This window comes from Quercus suber, unplaced genomic scaffold (assembly GCF_002906115.3).
Source record: "Quercus suber isolate HL8 unplaced genomic scaffold, Cork oak 2.0 scaffold_501, whole genome shotgun sequence".
NCBI classification, from domain to species: domain Eukaryota; kingdom Viridiplantae; phylum Streptophyta; class Magnoliopsida; order Fagales; family Fagaceae; genus Quercus; species Quercus suber.
In genome coordinates this window covers 280,466-304,459 of record NW_027069950.1, presented here as the reverse complement: position 1 = coordinate 304,459, position 23,994 = coordinate 280,466, and the positions used below count along the sequence as shown (strand labels likewise).

The following is a 23,994-nucleotide window of genomic DNA, read 5'->3' as shown; positions in this document are numbered from 1 at the left end:
CCTTAATAAAGAGCCAATTGGTGTCTTGGCTTGATAATAAAGAGCAATTACCATGAAGTGGATGTTATAAGTTCAAATCCTATCATATTTATCAAAAGAAAAAAAAAAAAAAAATCAGACAATTTGGTCGATCTTGTTTGCAGGTTAGCTTGGGCTGCCACTCTTTATCATTTGTGGTTAGATAGTAATGCTAGATTGTGCAATGGGAGAATAAGATCCGAGGATGCAATTCTTCAAGGTTCAAGCCAATGTTATTTATGCGAGTTGTAGAGTTGAATTGTTGTAAGAAAGCGTCACTCAATCATTAACAGAGGTTTGTGCTGTATGTGGAAGATTTCATTCAGTTTTGAGTCTTGAGTTGGGTTTGCTCTGTTGTCCTTGTAGCCTCTGTTTCTTTGGTGTTTTTGCTAGATATGTGCTGGCTTTTGGCCTCAGGTGGGGGCGTTCTTTGATAGTATATGTTCCATTTGGTATTAATAAAATATCTCATTCATTTTTTTTTAAACAAACCAGCAATTGTGTTAGGCCAAGCACAAAAGCACCTGCCAATCCATACAGGCATACTTTCCAAACAATTGTGCAATTTACCAAATGCTTGTTTGGACCAATTAACAATGAAATGGTTCCAATATAATTAATCTAATTGGGAAAAAAAAAAAATTGACAAACACAGAACAGGATTCTGATTAATACAAATCAAAATCGAACCAACAAGTAAAAACATTAAACAGACCTAGACTTTCAAGCAAATCTGTGCATGGCCACTCATGGATTGATGCTAATTGCTATTTCTAATTTATCTCTTAAATGTTAAATCTGTTAGTTTTCAGGTTGTTCAGGCAACAAGGGAAAACATCCAACACTCACAGACTGTTGTGCTTTGGGGGATCTATTTATTTTCCAGATCAAAATCATATTAAAAGAACATGCTTTGCCAGAAAGATATGAGGGATCTGTCAAACCAAGATAAACAATTTGATTAGAAAAGTTAGAAAGATAGAGAGAAATCGCGTGCTGTTCACAGAGCAGGACCCCAATGTACAGATCAGATTGGCTCTGTGCTTGGCTTCAGCAATGCGTGCTGCTCTAAATACAAATTGTTTCCACAGAACACACAGGAGTGAATAACCATTCTAGAGTAAGTATTTGGTTTTTTGGCATTCAAACCTGGAAAGTACAGGCGAAGCTCTACAGAGCTAAATTTTTTAACTTCTCACAATTACACACACACACATATAAATCTTCAAAAAATTGGATAGTACACCATTTAGTCATTTTTTCCGGAGAAATGCAAACCAAAAACTCCTATATTCAAAAGCTTGTTTTCAATTTTTCGAATTGAAGAACATTGTGGGCCACCGAAAAGAAGTCCAACACATTCATGGCTATTATAGAAGTCATACATGGCCATGCAATACACATATAGAAGTAGAACTCCAACAATTTTATTTCAGTTAAGCAAATTTGATCTGAATTTAAATTCTACATCAATTCCCCAAAACACAGTAAAAGATACAATAAAACAATATATTGGCAATTGAGCTCATTTTGAACTGGGATTTGATCTGCTAGTAACCGGGAAAGGAGGCAATCTGAGCACTGCTTCTTCTGTCTCAATCGGGTCTGACCTGAGTATCTACCCAAAAAACAAAAAAGCAAAACATAAATGAACACCCTTATATCAATAAAAATCCATCTCTAAATTGAAAAATGTATAGTAGTTTAACAAAAATGAATTGTACCACTCACAAAAAATGAGTAGAACTACACTCAAAGAGATCAAAAAACACAAAATGCAAAAATCCAAATAACAATTTAAAGAGAGAGTAGTGGCCCAGTGGGTCTTGCAGGACAGACTTAAATCAACAAAAGTAAACCCCATAATAAATTATGTATATTTATATAAGAAAATGAATTGTAGCCAAGAACCTTGTAGCTCAGCTATGCCTGATCTCCTTAGGTTCAAATTACCCTCTCCCACTTGCAAGAATTATCAAAAAAAGAAAATGAATTGAACTAGATACACATAATGATATATCGAAAAACATAAAATGGAAAGCCCATATAAAAAATTTAAAGAGAGTAGTTGGTCTTGTTGGAGAGGCTTATATCTCCAAAAGCCTCTACAATATTGAAAATTTTCTATATTGATATATAACAAAATGAATGGTACCACATACACATAGAATAATGATATCAAAAAACACAAAATATGAAAAACCCATGTCAAATGAAAACTACTACAGGCCAAATATTCACATAAAAATTTAGAGAGAGAGGGAGAGTACTGGGTCTTGGAGGACAGGCTTAGTGTCATCTTGAGCAGGTCTAAAATGGGGTTTGCTAGGCTTCTCTGAACTGCTTTGCCCATTGTTGTTGTTGGATTTCATTGAAATCTCTGAAATTTTCATTGTTACCTAGTTCTCTCTCTCTCTTCTAAGTAGTCTCTACTCTCTATTGCTTTCACAAGAGAAGACGGAAAGCAGAGAGAAACGACGGCGTCTTGTAACTGTGTGATACAAAATTTAGGCTAAAATTCAATTTAGTGCATTGATTTTTAGTTCAATTGAAAAATTAGACCCTAAGATTAAATTTTGGGCATTTTAGTCCTCACGTTTCCAGAGTCCAATTCTGTCTGCAAGCAAGCTGTTTAAAGTTTAAACATTCTTTTTATTAATAAAATTTTAACCGAAAATATTCATGGGACATATCATTTGATAGAATTAATTGTGTGATAAATATTATTTAAAAAATAAGGTTTATACAGCTTCATTTTTTAATAAATTTGGACAAAAAGTAAGAGTAATGCTACGGACATAAACTATTTTACAATATTTTTATAAACTGCTAATGTGACTTTAACATTTTCCAAATAGTTATTATATGTAAAAATGTGATGTTAATGATAGGTCTATATTATTTATTTATTTATTTTTGAGAGGAAACACTATAATTTTATTTATCAAAAGCTAACTCAACATGGATTACAGGAAAAAGGTGTAGAGAAATATCCTCCATCCACACCGATCACTCATTAACATGTCTTGCATGTCTAGCAATGTTTTGGGCTGCCATGTTGGCCCGTTTTAGCTTATGATTAAACTCAACTTCTAGGAATTGCTTTGCTTCATCTAATAAGTGTCCATACTCTCCCATGGATAATTCTTCCCGCCTTAGACCATCAATAGTGATATTTGAGTCACCTTCAAGGACAATAGATGAAAGACTGAGATCAAAAGCTAACTGTAGTGCTTTCTTTGCTACATCAACGACTAATAAGAATTTGCCACATCAGCGGTTTGTAAAAATGTTGTAAAATAATTTATGTCTGTAACATTACTCAAAAGTAAATGCTAAATAAAATAAGTAGAAAATTTATGTGAGGCTTGCAAATAGTATGATAAAAAAAACAATAAATTAGCTTATAATTAAGATCTAGATGCACAGTAAAACGAATTTCAAGCTAAAATCTAAATCGAACATGCATAGAAACAAGAAAAAAAGAGTAAAGGTACAAAATTTCCCTTCTAATTTGATTAAATTTATTTTTTGTTATAAAAATTTAAAAGTTTGTTATTTAGTCCTTAAGAATTCAAGAGGTGGTAATTTTTTGTCCAACCTAGCAATATTTCACTCAAGTAATTACTTACGTGAAAATAAAATATTGATGTAACATGTCAAAAAATTAACGTGATTTAGAAGAAATTTAATTTAATATAATAAAAATGGAACTTCGTCCTTGATATGTTTGAGTAATTCCTTATATGAAAATGAAACGGTGATGTGACATATTAAAAAGTTAACGTAATTTGAAGAAAGTTAATGAAGTAAAAATTGAACTACCTCCTATGCTTGAGATAGATAGATAGTAGGAGAGAGGATACGGAATCAATGCTTTTAATCCCGATGTTGGTAACTTCTTATTTTGTATCGTCCCAAATTACGGCATGTTCTAAGTTCTAACCTGTCATTTTTATTTTCTGAAGAGGCCATTTTATTGTAATTGTCGAATAGTGTAATTTGGATGTTTTTAATGATTAAACGAGGACTGTTTTAGGGGCTAGCCAAAACCTGCTGTTTTAGTTCGGAGTCTTCTGTGTTAATGTTAAGTGTCATGGTTTCCCGCCAAATTCAAAACTTGATCCAACGGTCAAAAACTACCTCCCATCTCCTCCAATTCCAGTCTCTGATCTTCAAAACCGCTCTTGATCACGACGCCGAATTCATCTCTCAGTTCGTCCTTTCTGGGTGTTCGGTTTCGGTCAATTTTGCAAAATTAGTATTCGATAGCTTGCCCGTTACTCCACCGCTCTTTGCTTGGAACACAATTATCAGAGCATTTACCAAGAGCTCAACTCCAATACAATCAGTGGGGCTGTTCTCTCAGCTCCAAAGGGTTGGGATTAAACCAGACAATTTCACATACCCTTTTGTTTTGAAAGCCTGCGGCCAGTGTTCGTTGGTCGGAGAAGGTGGGGCGGTGCATTCGATGATTATGAAGGCGGGTTTTGATCTGGATCGGTATATAGGGAATACCCTTTTGAGAATGTATGCAGCTTGTGGTGCAGTCGGGCTTGCGAGGCGGGTGTTCGATGAAATGGCTGTGAGAGATGTGGTTTCTTGGAGTTCCATGATTGCAGGATATGTTGCTTGGTATGCCCCTTTACAGCTTCTGCTCTCATGCAAACCTTGTTTGGAGTTTGGACTGACTGATGGGTGTGTTTTGATTAAGAGAATTATAAAAGCTTTCAGATGATTTGTCATCAGCAGCACTTGCTATTTAGTGTTTTGGGTTTTTTCACCCAGTAAAATTGATTAGCAATTTTATCGGTTACCTTCCCAAATTATAACGTAGAGTTATAGTTGTTTTTGAATGTAATGAAAAAGATCCAGGTTACTAAACTTCCTCTACTGACCATAAAATCCTGATAATAATCACATGGAGTTCCTTTGTTAATTATTTTCTTGAACTTTCATGCCGAGCCTGGATTAATATATGCTCCTTTTGTTCATCAAGTATGATAACTTTTCCTATATGAAGATGCATTTAATATTCATGGTGCTTTCTTAACTTTTGGTCACAAAAAAAAAAAAAAAAAAGTTTCTCTAACCTATCCATGGTGATTTCTTGACTCTTGATATCCAACATGTTCTCATGAAAAATAAACATATTCTTTGTTACTGTGAACTCGTGATTACAATTGCTTTGACATTCAGAAAGAGCTCTAGGATTACTCCACATATTTGAATTTTACAATGACAGAGTAGAGAATTAATAAACTAGTCAAGCTTTATAGATTGGGTACTTCCTACAACTCACTTGGGCCATGGGATTTGGAAATTAAGCTCCTGGAGTCATGTGTTTTCAGGTTTAAGGCTTGTATGCTTGTCCAATGTAGCAATGTGCTTCATACATTCTATTTCCTCATAATCCCTGCTTAAGAAAATTTCTCTGTTTCTTTCATTTGTTTGACATGTTAAAACTTAAAACTGTGAATCCTCTAGAAAAAGAAAGTTAACTATTACTCTTAGTTAATTTGGTGTCCTCATGAAGAGAAATTTTAGTGTGAAAACCTTCTTCTTGTTATTCTCTTATGAATTAGTTATTATTTGTTTTAATTTTTATTTTAGCTTTTGCTCTTCCTCTCTTAGACTTTGTTTTATATTAAAATTCATAAAAGTTGCCTTAATCATGGCTAAGCTTCAAAGTTTATTCTTGCATCATGGAACTGCAGAAAGCTTCACCTCCGATCATAATTTATAATTGTTGTCAGGTTAAGAAAAATGACCAAATTATTCAGATTGACTTTTATTATGTCTTTGCTACCAAGATGGCCATTTCCCTTATTCTGTAATTTTCATGTCATATATATAATACAGATTCACCTTAACCCCAGTTAAATTATTCCTTTCTTACTTTTATGTTTATACAGCAACTGTCCATCAGATGCCTTTAAGGTGTTCCAACACATGAAACTAGCAAATGAAAGACCAAACTCAGTCACTTTGGTGAGCTTGCTTTCTGCTTGTACTCATCTTCTTGATATCAACACAGGGGAGTCCATTCATTCCTACATTATCATAAACCATATAGAATTGGATGTTGCTTTAGGGACAGCTCTCCTTGAAATGTACTCTAAGTGTGGATATGTTAAGAAAGCTTTCCAAGTCTTCAATTTGATGGGTGAGAAGAATTTGCAGTCGTGGACAATCATGATATCTGGTCTTGCAGATCATGGCCATGGGGGAGATGCTATTTCATTGTTTACTGTGATGGAAAGAACTGGGCTGAAACCAGACAGTATGTCATTTGCTGGGATCTTGTCAGCTTGTAGCCACTTGGGTTTTGTTGAAGAGGGTCAAAAGTATTTTGATCAGATGGTAAGAATTTATGATATCAAGCCAACAATGGAGCATTATGGATGCATGGTTGATTTACTTGGAAGAGCTGGATTGATTAATGAAGCTTATGAGATTATCAAGAACATGCCAATGGAGCCTAACTCAGTAATAATAAGGAGCTTCCTGGGAGCATGTAGGACCTATGGCTGGAACCTTTGTTTAGATGATAACCTTAGGAAACTATTACTTAAATTAGAGCCTGAACTTGGAGCAAACTATGTACTTGCAGCTAATGTATCTACTTTATCTGGTTTCTGGAATGATGCAGCTGACCTGAGAGTAGCCATGAAACAGAAGGGATTGAAGAAGGCTCCTGGGTACAGTTGGTTGGAGTAAATAGTGTTTGTACTAAGGTAATCATCAAAGAGGCTGTATGGTAACTTTTGATCTTGGCTAATGAAGAGTCATAATCTATCTGAATTTCTATATTTTGCTGAGAATTCAGGGATGAAGAACATAGTTTTGGAAATTAAAGAGGCGTAGTGTAGACTGTAAGAGAGATGCATCACTAGTGAACTTATCTTTTGTAACAAAGTGCTTGAGCTTTCTAGGATTTTTGTTCTTGTTGGCAGCTGCACAATTAGCATGTGAAATTAGATTCCCAACATGAAGTGCAAAGACTATTTCCTTTGAACTTGGCGCAATATTAAGTCTTAGACTAAAAGGTATATATGGAATTGAGTTTTGGGGGCTATTTGGGGAGCTTAACAGAATGTCAAGGGCATATTTGGACAGCTAGTCTGCATAAATATACGCAGACGCTGCTTATGCTACTGTAAAATGAAATTTCAGCTTGCCTATGAGTGTAATTTTTCCGTTACTTGATGAATGAACCAGGATGTGAGAACTGAGACCTGACAAATGTGCAAGAAATAAATGTTTACTTTCTCAACAGTCACCTTTCCTGCAAGCAATAACCAGAGATTGGTTCTAATTTGAGCAGCATAGCTTTCATGTTATGGACATTTAAAGTTGTTGCGCTAGAGGAGATTGGCTGAGTCATCATGATGTATATAAAATCAGGTAAAATCCTAGAACACAAAGTTGCCATTTTTGTTCATTTTCTGCCACGAGCAAGTGATGGTTTACATGGAATCACTAGAAGTGGTGCTTATAGGCATAGGTTGCACCTGGAATAACACATCTTATGAGCTGTACCCAGAGGAATTACTTTTACTTCTAGACAATATTTTTAAACTTGTGAAGCATCTCATTACATGCTCACATGATAATTTCCAAAGCAACTACTGAAGCTTTCTAGGAGTAGCATTTTCCTATGTCTTTGTTGTGCATATCATAGAGTTGCCTTTTCTTATTTAGGCAAAGTAATTATCTGATTCTTATGAAATTCCAGCATTGCCCTTGCAAATCAATAAATTATATGATTAGTAACTGATTGAACCATAGAGATGCTAGTGTTACTGTACAAAATTCCATGACTACATGCCCTCGAATGAATGAGTTAAAACTAAGGTTAAAGGCTCAGTGAATTGATTCCCTTTGGTAAAAAGTCTGACAAAAGTTTCAAACTACAGAATAATTTATCCTAGTGAAATTAGAGTGCGTAAGTCCATAGGTGACAGGTCCACCAGATAAATACAAAAGGACACCTCTATTATTGTTATTATTTTGTGGCCATATATCCCTGCATATGTATGTCTTTTGACAGCTTTTGAGTCCTGACCCTCTCAGTTTTTCACTCCCTAAGAATCACTCACTAACCTTTTTTCCTCATGACTTCAGCCCCAAGATCAAGAGCATCAGGTCTCAGCCTCTCAGAGATGTGGCTCCTAATGGCAGCCATTATATTTATCTGTGGGTTTGTGGGTTATATAATTTATGATGCAATTATGGCCACAGCATCTGAGCTATTGCAACGTTTGCTGGTGATTTCTCCTCTGTTGCTGGTCATTGCTGTTCACTGGCTCTCTACAGGCAGCCATTTTAACCTCCCAATACCAGGGTCTGAGCCAGGTGCCATTCACCGAGCTGGGGGCTCACCTTGGGGTGTGGCCTTTGTACTCCTGTTGCTTTTATTTCTCATATCCTACCAGCCTTCCTTGCATGGCCTTATCTTCTAAAGCAAAGCTCAAGTATGTCAGTTCACAAATGTGTGCGCTATATAGGTGTGTAATGTATCCTTCTCCATAATGTAAGTTAACTTTCATTTCATTTCTATGGAAAATGAACAGAGGAGAAGGATTAACTGCTGTTACTATATATGCTAGTAAAATGTAATCTTGGTTATGGTTTCTCTATGTGTGTTTAACTAGCTTCTCGTAGTGAATCATCATATTGAAACCACTTCCTTTTTTTTTGGAGGATGAACCACTTCCATTGATTTTGAAGAACTATGGAAATATGCCACCCATAAATAATCCGTTTGTGCTCTATTATTATTTATTTATTTTTTTATCTCACAGTTTGTGCTCTAGAAGAGCATCCACATCAGATGTGGCAAAAATTATGCCATTTTGCCACATTAAAACCCTACTTTATTATTTTACCACATTATTTTACAACATTCCATTTATCAAATGTTTTATACTACAATTCTATACATTAAAATAATATTTCCTACACATTAAAATAATATAAATAACATAATAAAATAATATATTTAACAAAATAAATAACAACCACAACACTGCTGCCGCTGCCGCCACCACCACCACCGTGGCAGCCACAATCCATCGGAACAAATCAGAATAACAACAACAAAAAACCAAAAACCCATCGGAACTCCCTAATCAACCAAATAGAACAACAACAAACCCATCGGAACAAATCAGAACACCTACATCACCACACCCAAATCGGAACAAACACATACCCATACCTAAATTTTGGAACAAATCAAAACAAACACATACATACCCATACTAAAAATCTGAAGAACACCACCCTCAAACCTCAAACTCCGATCATCGTTGCAGTAGGAACACCACCATTAGACCTCAAACTCCGATCATCGTTGCAGTTGGAACACCAAGCACGGGCCAAAGAGCAACGCCTGACCCATCGTCGCTGTAGCTGCTGCTACTTCACCGATCTCCGAAGATGCCCATGATTCGACCCAAAGGACCGGTGAGAGAGAACAGAGGTGAAAGGGAATCGATGAGAGAGAACAAAGGTGAGAGAGAAGAGAAAAGAAAAAACTGAAGAGAGAGGAGAGAGAAAAGAGAATAAAAAAATGTTTTCACTTATACCATTTCCGTCCGTACCGTGGCATATTTGTCACAGTACTATTCATATGTGGCAAAATTTATGGCATTGGAACATCTGATAAAAAGAGGTTTTGAGTGTTTGGTGTGCTAAATGTGTCAAATATTTGGCATTTGGCACATTTAGCACAACTGATAAAGATGCTCTAAGCATAGGAATAGGGGAAAATTTTTTAACGAAAATATTACTCAAATTTGCTTTTCACCAGCTACAAGCACAGCCTTATCTTTGATGTTCGCATTTTATGGGAAATAGACTTCGCTTCTACTTTATCAGGAAAGTGCCGGATGAACTTTTTAACTTGCCAAAATGCATTATGAGTTTTCCTGCTGTTTTCAACATCAACAGGAAAGTGGAGGATGAACTTTCCAACTTGCAAAATGCAATAGGAGTTTTCCTGTAATTTCTACTTCGACAGGAAAGAGAAAGATGAGCTTTTCAATTTTCAACTTGCAATAGGGATTTTCCTGTGGTTTTTGTTAGTGTAAAAATCATTCTTTAATCCCTGCTATATTAAAATACATATTCCTGCACAACTACTTTTTGGAACCCACTTTCTGAAGAATGAATATTCTTCACTATCTCAGTAAGTCACTTATGAATTTTGATTCCCAGCATGGAGTCTTTGCTTTATTCCTTTTTCCGTTTTGGCCATTTGTTTATGGATCATGCAAACATTTGTTTTTTCCCAAGAGAGTGGAAAGTGAATAGTAATTAGCAATACCTTGCCATCAATATAAGCAACACATGGCACTTACCAATGTAATGGTTTCCAGGTCTTACGTGGTCCATGGGTTCTACTAATTTTGGAGGTAACTTAGGTACAATTTAATAATTTTCTAAAGATAAAACTCAGGTACAATTATAGAGGTGCAGTATATTATGTATCTTGATTGAATTCAAACAAATAACTGCATTTGGAGGAAAAAAAAATATTTGTTTGTACTTCATTGTTCTATTCAACCATGTATTTAAATATAAAGAGGAAACATAATATATTGCACCTAAAAAGTTTTGCCCATTATCTCAATGCATTCGGTGTATATATAATCTCTCTCGATGTAGACTTCCGTTTAGTGAGATATACATGTCATATTCACAAGATACCTTCTTCTTTGATTAGTGGATTACTTTATCAGCCCTCGAAGTAGATAGGACAATCTATTTTGTCTGAGTGCAAAGATTGGGTCAATTTAAAAAAGAAGACAAAAATTATAGAAGTGAAAATAGGATTGAATGCAATTATCCCTCACCCACTTACAAAATATTTCTACCACTTTAATTTTTTTTTTTTTTTAACTTCTTCTTATTTTTATTATGCAGTGATTGTGATTGAAAGTTTTTTGTTTTTATTTTTATTTTTTTAACTCTGAATCAATCTCGGTCATTAAATCTATTCCCTTAGGTAACAGATAGGTCCGGTAAATAAGAATAATTAGTGGTGCAAAAATTAGGCCTAGTCAAAAGTTGAGCTAGGGATCCGGTAGATGGGACCCCACTCCCTTAGAAAAATTCAACTAAAATCTGGCCCTTTATAAATTCAATTTAAAACTTTCCAGGCCCTCAAATAACTTTAGCTATGGGCCCTCATTTATTATTATCAAAGGACTCGAGCTAACCTTACCTAGCTCTCTGAAAGCAACAATTAGAGCTTCCTACATCATCTATCACCATAATAAATTAATAATACACACAAAACTCAAAAGACATCTATATCTATAGATTCAATAATGTTTTACAAATTCAAAATTCCACTTAATGAATTTTTATTTTCAAAGCTATAAGTATTGTTAGTTGTGAAACATCTCAATGACTCAATGTGTTGTTTTACTAACTTTTCACAAGAATATTTTGCTTTCATGCAAATATCATATAAACAAATTAGTAGTTATGGTGTTTTAAAGTACCTCCTCCCCTATGTTAGTTTTTCTTAATCAAATTCTGTTATAACTAAATTATTGGGTTAGGCCTCATCTTATTTGGTCTAAGAGACTCTAGACATCTAGTTAGAGACTAAATTACACTTTTAACATTTTATGTTTAGGCTTTACCCAAAAAAAAAAAAACATTTTATGTTTAGGTGTGTTTTTATTTTAGCCCCTCATGTTCCATATCAAAGTGGTGATTCTATCTACTTCTGTAGGGTTCAAAATCTTTACGTAAACCCAAAGACAATTAATTTGTAGAGAATGGGTCAAAGAACTAGAATTAGCAAGGAACTAATAACAATGGATTATCACTCTTTTAACTGTTCATTGATCAGTTTGAATACCTTCCTCCTCTATTATATAGTCACTCTCACCCTCATCTCCATTGTCCACGTGCTCCCCATCCATGAATTTGCTCAAATACCTGTCACGTCAGGCAGCTTCTTTTCATCTCTGTGTGAGTGGCGGTAGGTTAGGAGGCACTGTTCAGAGGTCTTCTCCACATAAATGCGGCCAGAAAAGCTGTTGCAATGCATTGAATACGGTGGCAGCAGCCTTTCCCTCAGATATTTCCTCATCCTTATCGTTCCTGAATATGTTTTGAGCTTATCTTGATCAGGTGGAGTCCTCGGACAGTCAATCAGGCTTTTCCCCTACTCAATTAGTCTCCGATATCATATCAGAGTAAAACATCTTCCTCGGACAGGAGATGTCCTCCTCGGATGTGGCAGCAGCCTTTCCCTCAGATATTTCCTCATCCTTATCGTTCCTGAATATGTTTTGAGCTTATCTTGATCAGGTGGAGTCCTCGGACAGTCAATCAGGCTTTTCCCCTACTCAATTAGTCTCCGATATCATATCAGAGTAAAACATCTTCCTCGGACAGGAGATGTCCTCCTCGGACTGGAGATATCCTCCTCGGACAGCGATGATTCTCTACCAAGAGGATTCCACTCCACTCTGGGCCTTGCATTCTCCGCATCCTTCTCTTCGGATGTGAAACAGTCCTCTCGTGGGTATTCGGCCCATTAACTTGGGCCTGACCCCCTTATCCCCCACAACTTCTATGATAGACCTTATTATTATTATTATTTTTTATAATAAATTAGTTAGAAATATTGCATAAATACTCCAAGGCTCAAATTGAGGTCCCTGTGTTTTCCATACACTTTTAAAGTGTGAGAGATACCATTCGGCTCAACTCACCCAGTTGATTGACCTTATCTGTGAGTGTTAATTAAACCTGCAAGTTACATTATAAGAGATGGTCCAAGCAAAACCAATTATTTTTATCTTCTCTCTTTTTTCTATTACTATGAGTATGAGACCATCAACAACCACTCTCTTGCACCTTGATCCAACATTCCAATCTTCATTAAGTTGTCCAAACCAGCAATCAAATAAACTGTGTATCCACTTCAAAACACATTCTATAAAAATCATTCTCAAACACCTATTTTTTTTTTTTAGGGAATCGAAACTTTTCATAAACAGGGACAAAAAATGGGAACACCCCAAGCACTCAAGTTACACTAACTAGTGACATAGAGAAAAAAAGATACAATACAAAATCAACTTATTTAGTTTATATAGTTTATTTGATAAAATTATAATTAAACTTTAAAAAAGTGATGTGTTAAAAACTGTTATTGAGGTGAAAAGAATTCATCCAATGAAGCCCAACGATTTTTTTTTTTTTTTTTTATAGTCAACTCACAAGTCACAACAGCTTATGTTCCTTGCTTTACCGTTTACATATGACATATATATTTGAATAAATTGGTCCCATAGATTCTTATTTTTATTTATTTTTTAAAATTTTCACAGAATCTTTTTTACTTCCATACTTCCAGTACGTACAGGCATTGTGGGGCTGCCTACATGATTCACGAGGGAAGACTTACACATGCCATCTGATACGTCTGAAATGTTTAATAAATACACAGTTATTGTACTGTTCCTTTATTCTTTTGTTTGTTTAATAAACCTCATACTTTAAGTTGCATTAGATTGTGTTTTAAATTTAATGCTATAAACTAAGCAGAAGGGGGATCAATGACGCTTGATTCACCCAAGATTTGACTTGGCTTTTTTCTTCCCACCAAGAGAGAATATTATGCCTGTGATGCCACCTAAAAAGAAACCTGGACCTGTGTTCCAAATCCAATCATCACCAAAAGATTTGTGTTCAATAAGGCATCGATATCAAGCCTAAAAAGCCATTGCCAAAGGTACTAGTGCTTGTGATTCTGAATCATTATGAAAATGCCAACCTTCACGGGTAGTGGTGGTGACAACACTTATATGGAAGGCTCTCATTGCTGTGGCAATTTCTTTTATAAGATTATATATCAGTCACTACCATTATGATGTGGGTCTTAACTTTGATAGAGTTCCATTGCAGCTAGAGTTCGTGCATGGTGGTCAATATGTGGTAATGAAGATGGCGATTGTTATATAGAAGTTTAAACTTTTGAGAGAATTGGTAATTTAACAATGATAATGTGAATTTTAGCAATTTCAATTACACAAGATAGATCATGGTGCCTAGGACATGTGTGGGCATGTGATAGTAATCTTCATGGGGCAAATGTATGCATGAAGGCAAGTTTGTCAAAATTGAGATCTTATGTAAGATCGTGTGAGGTAGATAGAATCGTGAATTGTAGAATCAGATTGTGAATCGTAAGATCTTACATTATTTAAGAGAAAAAAAAAACTAAAAAAACAAATTGGTATATTAAATAATCACATAAATTATACATTCATAAAAAACTAAAAATTTGCACCAATTTGATATAATTACAACACATTATTTAATTCATTTGTAAGCATCATTAAAGATGCCAAAAATCTCAAAACATGACACTATTGGGATGTTATTTTTCATTTGTGTTCAACTGACACTTTATTTCTCTACATTAGAATAGCAAAACTTAGTTTATTGGGATGTTATTTTAATTTTCATTTGGGTCCAATTGAACCTTTTGTCAAGTTAAAGAAAATTACAAGAAATCAAGATCGTTTGAGATCGTTAGAATTGTACGATCCTGAATGATCGCAAAGATCCTTAAAAAATTTGGATCGTCGTGAGATTGTAAAATCGTTATATCGTAGGATTTAGATCGAAATTTTGACAACCATGCACAAAAAAGGAGGAAGATACCACCGGCAAGTTCAACAACGTTCACGACCCTCTCTAACCATCACCACCTTAACGGAACTATCTTCTATATTAGAGATCAACAAATCAAATTATATATACCACTCCTTCGGTATACCCTTAAAATATGAAGCTACTTTATGTTTTATCTTGTGACACTTACCTCCTTTGAAGTTTGCTTAATAAGGCATTTACTTCTTTGTAATTTGCTTTATGAGACAATTCTGCTAACATTAACAAAATTTGATGATATGGTAAGTGCCAACAACATCCATGGGAAAAAAAAAATTAAAGAAAAAAATTATAGTATCTTAAGCTTTTGCCTTGTAAACACAAACCCAAATGAGAATTGAATGAAAATGTTAGAGAGAGAACAAAGAACATAAGGGCAGAAGTTAGGACGATCTTTTTCTTCAATTCTTTATTTGTATATGATTTTGTACCTTGTACCTTGCCACATCAAAAAGTCCATTAAAGTTTTAAGAATTATGCATCTGATCTTCCGGTGGGCTCTTATCTTTTCCTCCCTTCAGCTAATCTTTCATTCAATAGAAATACTTTTATCTTCCCTTATTAGCCTCTCCCCAAAATTGTAGGGCCTATACAGTTGATACATAGGGTGCAACTTTTTCCATAGTTTTATTATTGTGGAAAAATTATGCAACTAATCTTCCGGTAGGCTCTTATCTTTCCTCCCTTCACCTAATCTTTCATTCAATAGAAATACTTTTATCTTCCCTTATTAGCCTCTCCCCAAAATTGTAGGGCCTATATAGTTGATATATAGGGTGCAACTTTTTCCATAGTTTTATTATTGTGGAAAAATAATTTAAGAATTGTTGATGTGACAAATTATTAATGGTAGATAAAAAAGTGATGTAAGTGGTGTGTTTGATAAGAACTAGTAAAATTCTACCAACTCAACTATGTCAAAATAATAATAATAATAATAATAATAATAATAATACACAGTTCTAGTTAGTTCAATTGGTAAAATCTTTTATTGTCAAATGAGAGATCTAGAGTTCAATTAGTCTACTCCAAAAACTAATTGGTATCCTGGCTAGATAATAAAGAACAATCATTATGGATTGGATGCCATAAATTTGAAATAAGATCATATCTCTAAAAGAAATTGTGAAATTTTTGTGCATGTAATATTACTTAACTAATTAACAAAGAGCTACCCTCATGTACTTCATTTCCCTAAATATAATTCAGGCCATTGCACCCAGATCTACCCTACCTAAATGTGGATTAAATTAAATTCTCCATCCCTAGCCCGCTTTAACCACTCGACCAAACTATCTTTTAATTATGATATTGTTTTGGTTGCTAGAATTTTTAAATGAAGTCTTGAATTCTCCATCGGTTTATACCTTGTGTTTTAAATATAAAATAGTATAATGTAATTTTTCTGAAATCTGAAATGTATATGGAATATGGATCCCTTACTTGTACTCGGTACTCACTAACAGCCAGGCCTGCCACATTCAAGTATGGTCAGAACATTAGTCTTTCAAAGCAAATGATTGATTTTAATTTTTTTTTTCCTTCGTTTTTTCAGTACTTATTGTTAAAGAACAACAATATTCTCTGGAATTTTCATTATGAAGGGATTATTATGTGTTCTGTTATCCTTGTCTAAAATACTATTTATGCCCTTTAAATTTATAAGAGTAAAAACTGGTCCCTTGAATAAAATTTTTCAATCTAAATATTCAAATACTACAACAATGTTAATATGTCCTTTCTGTCAAGTGTCAACATCCATTAGAATTTAGCCATTAACTTGCTAAAATATGATATCATTTTTTCAAAAACAACGTGTAGGGACTCAATTTGGATTGACCCTGGGTGACGGGTCTTTCAGTCCAATAAGCCCAAACAATACATTTATAGAGAGTGGGGTGAAAGGTTTAGGTGCTGGCCGTCGATCACCAAGCATGAATTTTCTTGCAACGAAGAAAAATGCTAAGAGTTTTTCTTTCAAGGGGGGAGATGCTCCTCGGCCTGTGGCCGAGGAGGCCTTATCGTTCTCCCTTCCCCCCCCCCCCCCCCCCCCCCCTTGAAACAGAAGGGATTGAAGAAGGCTCCTGGGTACAGTTGGTTGGAGTAAATAGTGTTTGTACTAAGGTAATCATCAAAGAGGCTGTATGGTAACTTTTGATCTTGGCTAATGAAGAGTCATAATCTATCTGAATTTCTATATTTTGCTGAGAATTCAGGGATGAAGAACATAGTTTTGGAAATTAAAGAGGCGTAGTGTAGACTGTAAGAGAGATGCATCACTAGTGAACTTATCTTTTGTAACAAAGTGCTTGAGCTTTCTAGGATTTTTGTTCTTGTTGGCAGCTGCACTATTAGCATGTGAAATTAGATTCCCAACATGAAGTGCAAAGACTATTTCCTTTGAATTTGGCGCAATATTAAGTCTTGGACTAAAAGGTATATATGGAATTGAGTTTTGGGGGCTATTTGGGGAGCTTAACAGAATGTCAAGGGCATATTTGGACAGCTAGTCTGCATAAATATTCGCAAACGCTGCTTATGCTACTGTAAAATGAAATTTCAGCTTGCCTATGAGTGTAATTTTTCTGTTATTTGATGAATGAACCAGGATGTGAGAACTGAGACCTGACAAATGTGCAAGAAATAAATGTTGACTTTCTCAACAGTCACCTTTCCTGCAAGCAATAACCAGAGATTGGTTCTAATTTGAGCAGCATAACTTTCATGTTATGGACATTTAAAGTTGTTGCGCTAGAGGAGATTGGCTGAGTCATCATGATGTATATAAAATCAGGTAAAATCCTAGAACACAAAGTTGCCATTTTTGTTCATTTTCTGCCACGAGCAAGTGATGGTTTACATGGAATCACTAGAAGTGGTGCTTATAGGCATAGGTTGCACCTGGAATAACACATCTTATGAGCTGTACCCAGAGGAATTACTTTTACTTCTAGACAATATTTTTAAACTTGTGAAGCATCTCATTACATGCTCACATGATAATTTCCAAAGCGACTACTGAAGCTTTCTAGGAGTAGCATTTTCCTATGTCTTTGTTGTGCATATCATAGAGTTGCCTTTTCTTATTTAGGCAAAGTAATTATCTGATTCTTATGAAATTCCAGCATTGCCCTTGCAAATCAATAAATTATATGATTAGTAACTGATTGAACCATAGAGATGCTAGTGTTACTGTACAAAATTCCATGACTACATTCCCTCAAATGAATGAGTTAAAACTAAGGTTAAAGGCTCAGTGAATTGATTCCCTTTGGTAAAAAGTCTGACAAAAGTTTCAAACTACAGAATAATTTATCCTAGTGAAATTAGAGTGCGTAAGTCCATAGGTGACAGGTCCACCAGATAAATACAAAAGGACACCTCTATTATTGTTATTATTTTGTGGCCATATATCCCTGCATATGTATGTCTTTTGACAGCTTCTGAGTCCTGACCCTCTCAGTTTTTCACTCCCTAAGAATCACTCACTAACCTTTTTTCCTCATGACTTCAGCCCCAAGATCAAGAGCATCAAGTCTCAGCCTCTCAGAGATGTGGCTCCTAATGGCAGCCATTATATTTATCTGTGGGTTTGTGGGTTATATAATTTATGATGCAATTATGGCCACAGCATCTGAGCTACTGCAACGTTTGCTGGTGATTTCTCCTCTGTTGCTGGTCATTGCTGTTCACTGGCTCTCTACAGGCAGCCATTTTAACCTCCCAATACCAGGGTCTGAGCCAGGTGCCATTCACCGAGCTGGGGGCTCACCTTGGGGTGTGGCCTTTGTACTCCTGTTGCTTTTATTTCTCATATCCTACCAGCCTTCCTTGCATGGCCTTATCTTCTAAAGCAAAGCTCAAGTATGTCAGTTCACAAATGTGTGTGCTATATAGGTGTGTAATGTATCCTTCTCCATAATGTAAGTTCAACTTTCATTTCATTTCTATGGAAAATGAAAAGAGGAGAAGGATTAACTGCTGTTACTATATATGCTAGTAAAATGTAATCTTGGTTATGGTTTCTCTATGTGTGTTTAACTAGCTTCTCGTAGTGAATCATCATATTGAAACCACTTCCTTTTTTTTTTTTTGGAGGATGAACCACTTCCATTGATTTTGAAGAACTATGGAAATATGCCACCCATAAATAATCCATTTGTGCTCTATTATTATTATTATTTTTTGATCTCACAGTTTGTGCTCTATAAGCATAGGAATAGGGGAAAATTTTTTAACGAAAATATTACTCAAATTTGCTTTTCACCAGCTACAAGCACAGCCTTATCTTTGATGTTTGCATTTTATGGGAAATAGACTTCGCTTCTACTTTATCAGGAAAGTGCCGGATGAAATTTTTAACTTGCCAAAATGCATTATGAGTTTTCCTGCTGTTTTCAACATCAACAGGAAAGTGGAGGATGAACTTTCCAACTTGCAAAATGCAATAGGAGTTTTCCTGTAATTTCTACTTCGACAGGAAAGTGAAAGATGAGCTTTTCAATTTTCAACTTGCAATAGGGATTTTCCTGTGGTTTTTTTTAGTGTAAAAATCATTCTTTAATCCCTGCTATATTAAAATACATATTCCTGCACAACTACTTTTTGGAACCCACTTTCTGAAGAATGAATATTCTTCACTATCTCAGTAAGTCACTTATGAATTTTGATTCCCAGCATGGAGTCTTTGCTTTATTCCTTTTTCCGTTTTGGCCATTTGTTTATGGATCATGCAAACATTTGTTTTTTCCCAAGAGAGTGGAAAGTGAATAGTAATAAGCAATACCTTGCCATCAATATAAGCAACACATGGCACTTACCATTGTAATGGTTTCCAGGTCTTACGTGGTCCATGGGTTCTACTAATTTTGGAGGTAACTTAGGTACAATTTAATAACTGCATTTGGAGGAAAAAAAAATTTGTTTGTACTTCATTGTTCTATTCAACCATGTATTTGAATATAAAGAGGAAACATAATATATTGCACCTAAAAAGTTTTGCCCATTATCTCATACATTCGGTGTATATATAATCTCTCTCGGTGTATATATAATCTCTCTCGATGTAGACTTTCCGTTTAGTGAGATATACATGTCATATTCACAAGATACCTTCTTCTTTGATTAATGGATTACTTGATCAGCCCTCGAAGTAGATAGGACAATCTATTTTGTCTGAGTGCAAAGATTGGGTCAATTTAAAAAAGAAGACAAAAATTATAGAAGTGAAAATAGGATTGAATATTATCCCTCACCCACTTACAAATTATTTCCACCGCTTTAATTTTTATTTTTTTATTTTTAACTTCTTCTTATTTTTATTATGCAATGATTGTGATTGAGAGTTTTTTGTTTTTATTTTTATTTTTTTAACTCTGAGTCAATCTCGGTCATTAAATCTATTCCCTTATGTAACTGGTAGGTCCGGTAAATAGGAATAATTAGTGGTGCAAAAATTAGGCCCAGTCAAAAGTTGAGCTAGGGATCCGGTAGATGGGACCCCACTCCCTTAGAAAAATTCAACTAAAATCTGGCCCTTTATAAATTCAATTTAAAACTTTCCAGGCCCTCAAATAACTTTGGCTATGGGCCCTCATTTTTTATCAAAGGACTCGAGCTAACCTTACCTAGCTCTCTGAAAGCAACAATTAGAGCTTCGTACATCATCTATCACCATAATAATACACACAAAACTCAAAAGACATCTATATCTATAGATTCAATAATGTTTTACAAATTCAAAATTCCACTTAATGAATTTTTATTTTCAAAGCTATAAGTGTTGTTAGTTGTGAAACATCTCAATGACTCAATGTGTTGTTTTACTAACTTTTCACAAGAATATTTTGATTTGATGTAAATACCATATAAACAAATTAGTAGTTATGGTGTTTTAAAGTACCTCCTCCCCTATGTTAGTTTTTCTTAATCAAATTCTGTTATAACTAAATTATTGCGTTAGGCCTCATCTTATTTGGTCTAAGAGACTCTAGACATCTAGTTAGAGACTAAATTACACTTTTAACATTTTATGTTTAGGTGTGTTTTTATTTTAGCCCCTTGTGTTCCATATCAAAGTGGTGATTCTATCTACTTCTATGATGGACCTTATTATTATTATTTTTTATAATAAATTAGTTAGAAAAATTGCATAAATACTCCAAGGCTCAAATTAAGGTCCCCGTGTTTTCTCATACACTTTTAAAGTGTGAGAGATACTATTCGGCTCAACTCACCCAGTTGATTGACCTTATCTGTGAGTGTTAATTAAACCTGCAAGTTACATTATAAGAGATGGTTCAATCAAAACCAATTATTTTTATCTTCTCTTTTTTTTTTCTATTACTATGAGTATGAGACCATCAACAACCACTCTCTTGCACCTTGATCCAACATTCCAATCTTCATTAAGTTGTCCAAACCAGCAATCAAATAAACTGTGTATCCACTTCAAAACACATTCTATAAAAATCATTCTCAAACACCTATTTTTTTTTTTTAAGGGAATCGAAACTTTTCATAAACAGGGACAAAAACTGGGAACACCCCAAGCACTCAAGTTACACTAACTAGAGACATAGAGAAAAACAGATACAATACAAAATCAACTTATTTAGTTTATATAGTTTATTTGATAAAATTATAATTGAACTTTAAAAAAGTGATGTGTTAAAAACTGTTATTGAGGTGAAAAGAATTCATCCAATGAAGCCCAAAGATTTTTTTTTTTTTTTAATTTTTAATTTTTATAGTCAACTCACAAGTCACAACAGCTTATGTTCCTTGCTTTACCGTTTACATATGACATATATATTTGAATAAATTGGTCTTATAGATTCTTATTTTTATTTATTTTTTAAAATTTTCACAGAATCTTTTTTACTTCCATACTTCCAGTACGTACAGGCATTGTGGGGCTGCCTATATGATTCACGAGGGAAGACTTACACATGCCATCTGATACGTCTGAAATGTTTAATAAATACACAGTTATTGTACTGGTCCTTTATTTTTTTTGTTTGTTTAATAAACCTCATACTTTAAGTTGCATTAGATTGTGTTTTAAATTTAATGCTATAAACTAAGCAGAAGGGGGATCAATGACGCTTGATTCACCCAAGATTTGACTTGGCTTTTTTCTTCCCACCAAGAGAGAATGTTATGCCTGTGATACCACCTAAAAGGAAACCTGGACCTGTGTTCCAAATCCAATCATCACCAGAAGTTTTGTGTTCAATAAGGCATCGATATCAAGCCTAAAAAGCCATTGCCAAAGGTACAAGTGCTTGTGATTCTGAATCATCATCAAAATGCCAACCTTCACGGGTAGTGGTGGTGACAACACTTATATGGAAGGCTCTCATTGCTGTGGCAATTTCTTTTATAAGATTATATATCAGTCACTACCATTATGATGTGGGACTTAACTTTGATAGAGTTCCATTGCAGCTAGAGTTCGTGCATGGTGGTCAATATGTGGTAATGAAGATGATGATTGTTATATAGAAGTTTAAACTTTTGGGAGAATTGGAGCAAGTTAATTTGGTGAGCAAGTTGGATGATATTACTTGATTGATTTGTATTAGTTTGCTAGGTTAATGTTCTTCATATTTGTGTATGTTCTTCATGTGAGGAGTCTTTGATCCGTTTAGGCTTTTGTTTTGACATATCATGTGTTAGAGTAACGGCTTAAAGATAGGTGGGTTACGGCTCAGTAACGGAGGAAATCACAGGTGGGCAAAGTGTCAAACTTTAAACCACAGGTAGGCACATAGAAATCGGGTCAAACCACAGGTAGGTAAATTGTAATTATCCCTTTTTTTTTGTCTTTCTCTTCTTATAAAATAATCAAAGCTTAAAAAAAATTAATAAAAACTTTACACATGAAAAGTAGCGAGTAATTATAAAATATAATACAAAAATTGGTTTCTATTCAATTGAGATATAGCAATATATTCAACAAATTGATTCAAATTTGCTTCCCGCCTGATATAATCTTTTCAAATTTTAGTAGTGGTATTCTGATTATGTAATATATTATAAACCTATTTTAAAAACTCTATATACTACTTTCGTTTTCATGTGTTCTAATAAGTATTATTGTTTCCTCAAAAAAAAATACTTCTTTGACTTTTATATACCCATCTAGGGTTGTCCACAAGTCGGTCCGAGTCGGGTTTGTGCCCAACTCGGAACCGACCTGCCAGAATCGGTGGAGAAAAAGGCACCCGCCGGAGTAATCGGGTCGAGTGGTTCAGAAAATCAACGGGTGACGGGCGGGTCGGTCGAATTTGGGACGACGAGAAAACGGTGGAAAAAACACAAATCCAACGAAAATCTCACCGAATTCAATGGATTTTGCCAGATTTGGCGAAAATCTCATCGGATTCGTTGAGATTTTGCCAGATCCGGCAAAAATCTCATCGGATTTTGATGAGATTTTGCCAAATTCTGTCAAAATCTCATCGGATCTAAGGGAAATAACTCGGAATCTGAGAAAAATATCATCGGAATCAGGTTTTTCACCAGATTCTGGAAAATTTTGGCCGGAATCTGGAAATCTCTCAGTCAGTTCGGGTTTTGAGGGAGGAAAACCGAAACCCAACCTGCCGAAATCAATTTCTGGTGATGAAAACCCGCTGCCAACCCACCGAAGTAGTCAGGTCGGCCGGTTTCAAGTCGGTTCTTCTGGTGGGTCAGGTACTCGGATGAATCTGGACAGCCCTAACCCATCATGTCTTTTGGTTCCAGCTAGTTAACAATTCAAACCAAAGCATTGCGTTATATAGTCATTATGCAAAATGTGCAACACTTAAAATAACTAAACCAAGGATAGTTAATTCTTGGAATGGGTGGAGTAATAGTCCAATGGTAATTATATTTGGAAAATGTTAACAAATGCCCTAAGGGCATTGGTTTAGGAACAATTTTTTAGAAACATTTTATTGGAAATTGATGAAGTAATTAATTTTTTTGACAACTTTTTATATTTCACATGAAAGTGGTGTTAAAACTTTTCTAATTTGGTTTATTAACAATTGTCCTAAAGTACTCGTTAACATATGACCAATTGTATTTTTTGTGATGCTTCACAATTGCGGTTTGAATCTCCTTCCTCCTTCCCCCTTCCCCTACTAGCTAACTACCTAAAATAATAATAATAATCTTGGAAATGAAGGAAAATGGAGAGAGAGTAGAAGGGGAATGTGGTTGAATGTAATAAAACTCAGTGGTGAATAAAAACCATTTTTCCCACTTAATGTT

The 23,994-nt window shown here is 34.8% G+C and overlaps 2 protein-coding genes and 1 long non-coding RNA gene across 3 annotated transcripts; 2 read left to right on the top strand and 1 right to left on the bottom strand.

Annotated features, from left to right (window-relative positions):
• Positions 1-1,365: 1,365 nt before the first annotated feature.
• LOC112031151 (uncharacterized) lies at positions 1,366-2,507 on the bottom strand. Its single transcript, XM_024063837.2, has 2 exons — positions 2,289-2,507; positions 1,366-1,636 (listed from the first exon to the last, which is right to left on the bottom strand). The coding sequence occupies exons 1-2, from the start codon at positions 2,409-2,411 to the stop codon at positions 1,544-1,546; spliced, it is 216 nt and encodes a 71-aa protein (XP_023919605.1). The 5' UTR covers positions 2,412-2,507; the 3' UTR covers positions 1,366-1,543.
• Positions 2,508-3,856: 1,349 nt separating this feature from the next.
• On the top strand, positions 3,857-7,557 carry LOC112031178 (pentatricopeptide repeat-containing protein At2g36730). Its single transcript, XM_024063866.2, has 2 exons — positions 3,857-4,653; positions 5,934-7,557. Exons 1-2 carry the CDS (start codon positions 4,103-4,105, stop codon positions 6,736-6,738), a joined length of 1,356 nt encoding a protein of 451 aa, XP_023919634.2. The 5' UTR covers positions 3,857-4,102; the 3' UTR covers positions 6,739-7,557.
• A 9,240-nt stretch (positions 7,558-16,797) lies between these two features.
• LOC111999893 (uncharacterized) lies at positions 16,798-18,820 on the top strand. The gene is made up of 2 exons (XR_002881657.2): positions 16,798-17,524; positions 18,245-18,820. It is a non-coding gene; the product is annotated as an uncharacterized LOC111999893 (long non-coding RNA).
• Positions 18,821-23,994: the final 5,174 nt, after the last annotated feature.

Bases quoted from the DNA above. Each gene is read 5' to 3' on its own strand.
- LOC112031151 (XM_024063837.2), bottom strand. From the start codon at position 2,411: ATGAAAATTTCAGAGATTTCAATGAAATCCAACAACAACAATGGGCAA. The intron at 1,637-2,288 runs GTACTCTCCCTC...TTTTTTGGGTAG, and splicing joins AGCCTGTCCTCCAAGACCCA to ATACTCAGGTCAGACCCGAT.
- LOC112031178 (XM_024063866.2), top strand. From the start codon at position 4,103: ATGTTAAGTGTCATGGTTTCCCGCCAAATTCAAAACTTGATCCAACGG. The intron at 4,654-5,933 runs GTATGCCCCTTT...ATGTTTATACAG, and splicing joins ATTGCAGGATATGTTGCTTG to CAACTGTCCATCAGATGCCT.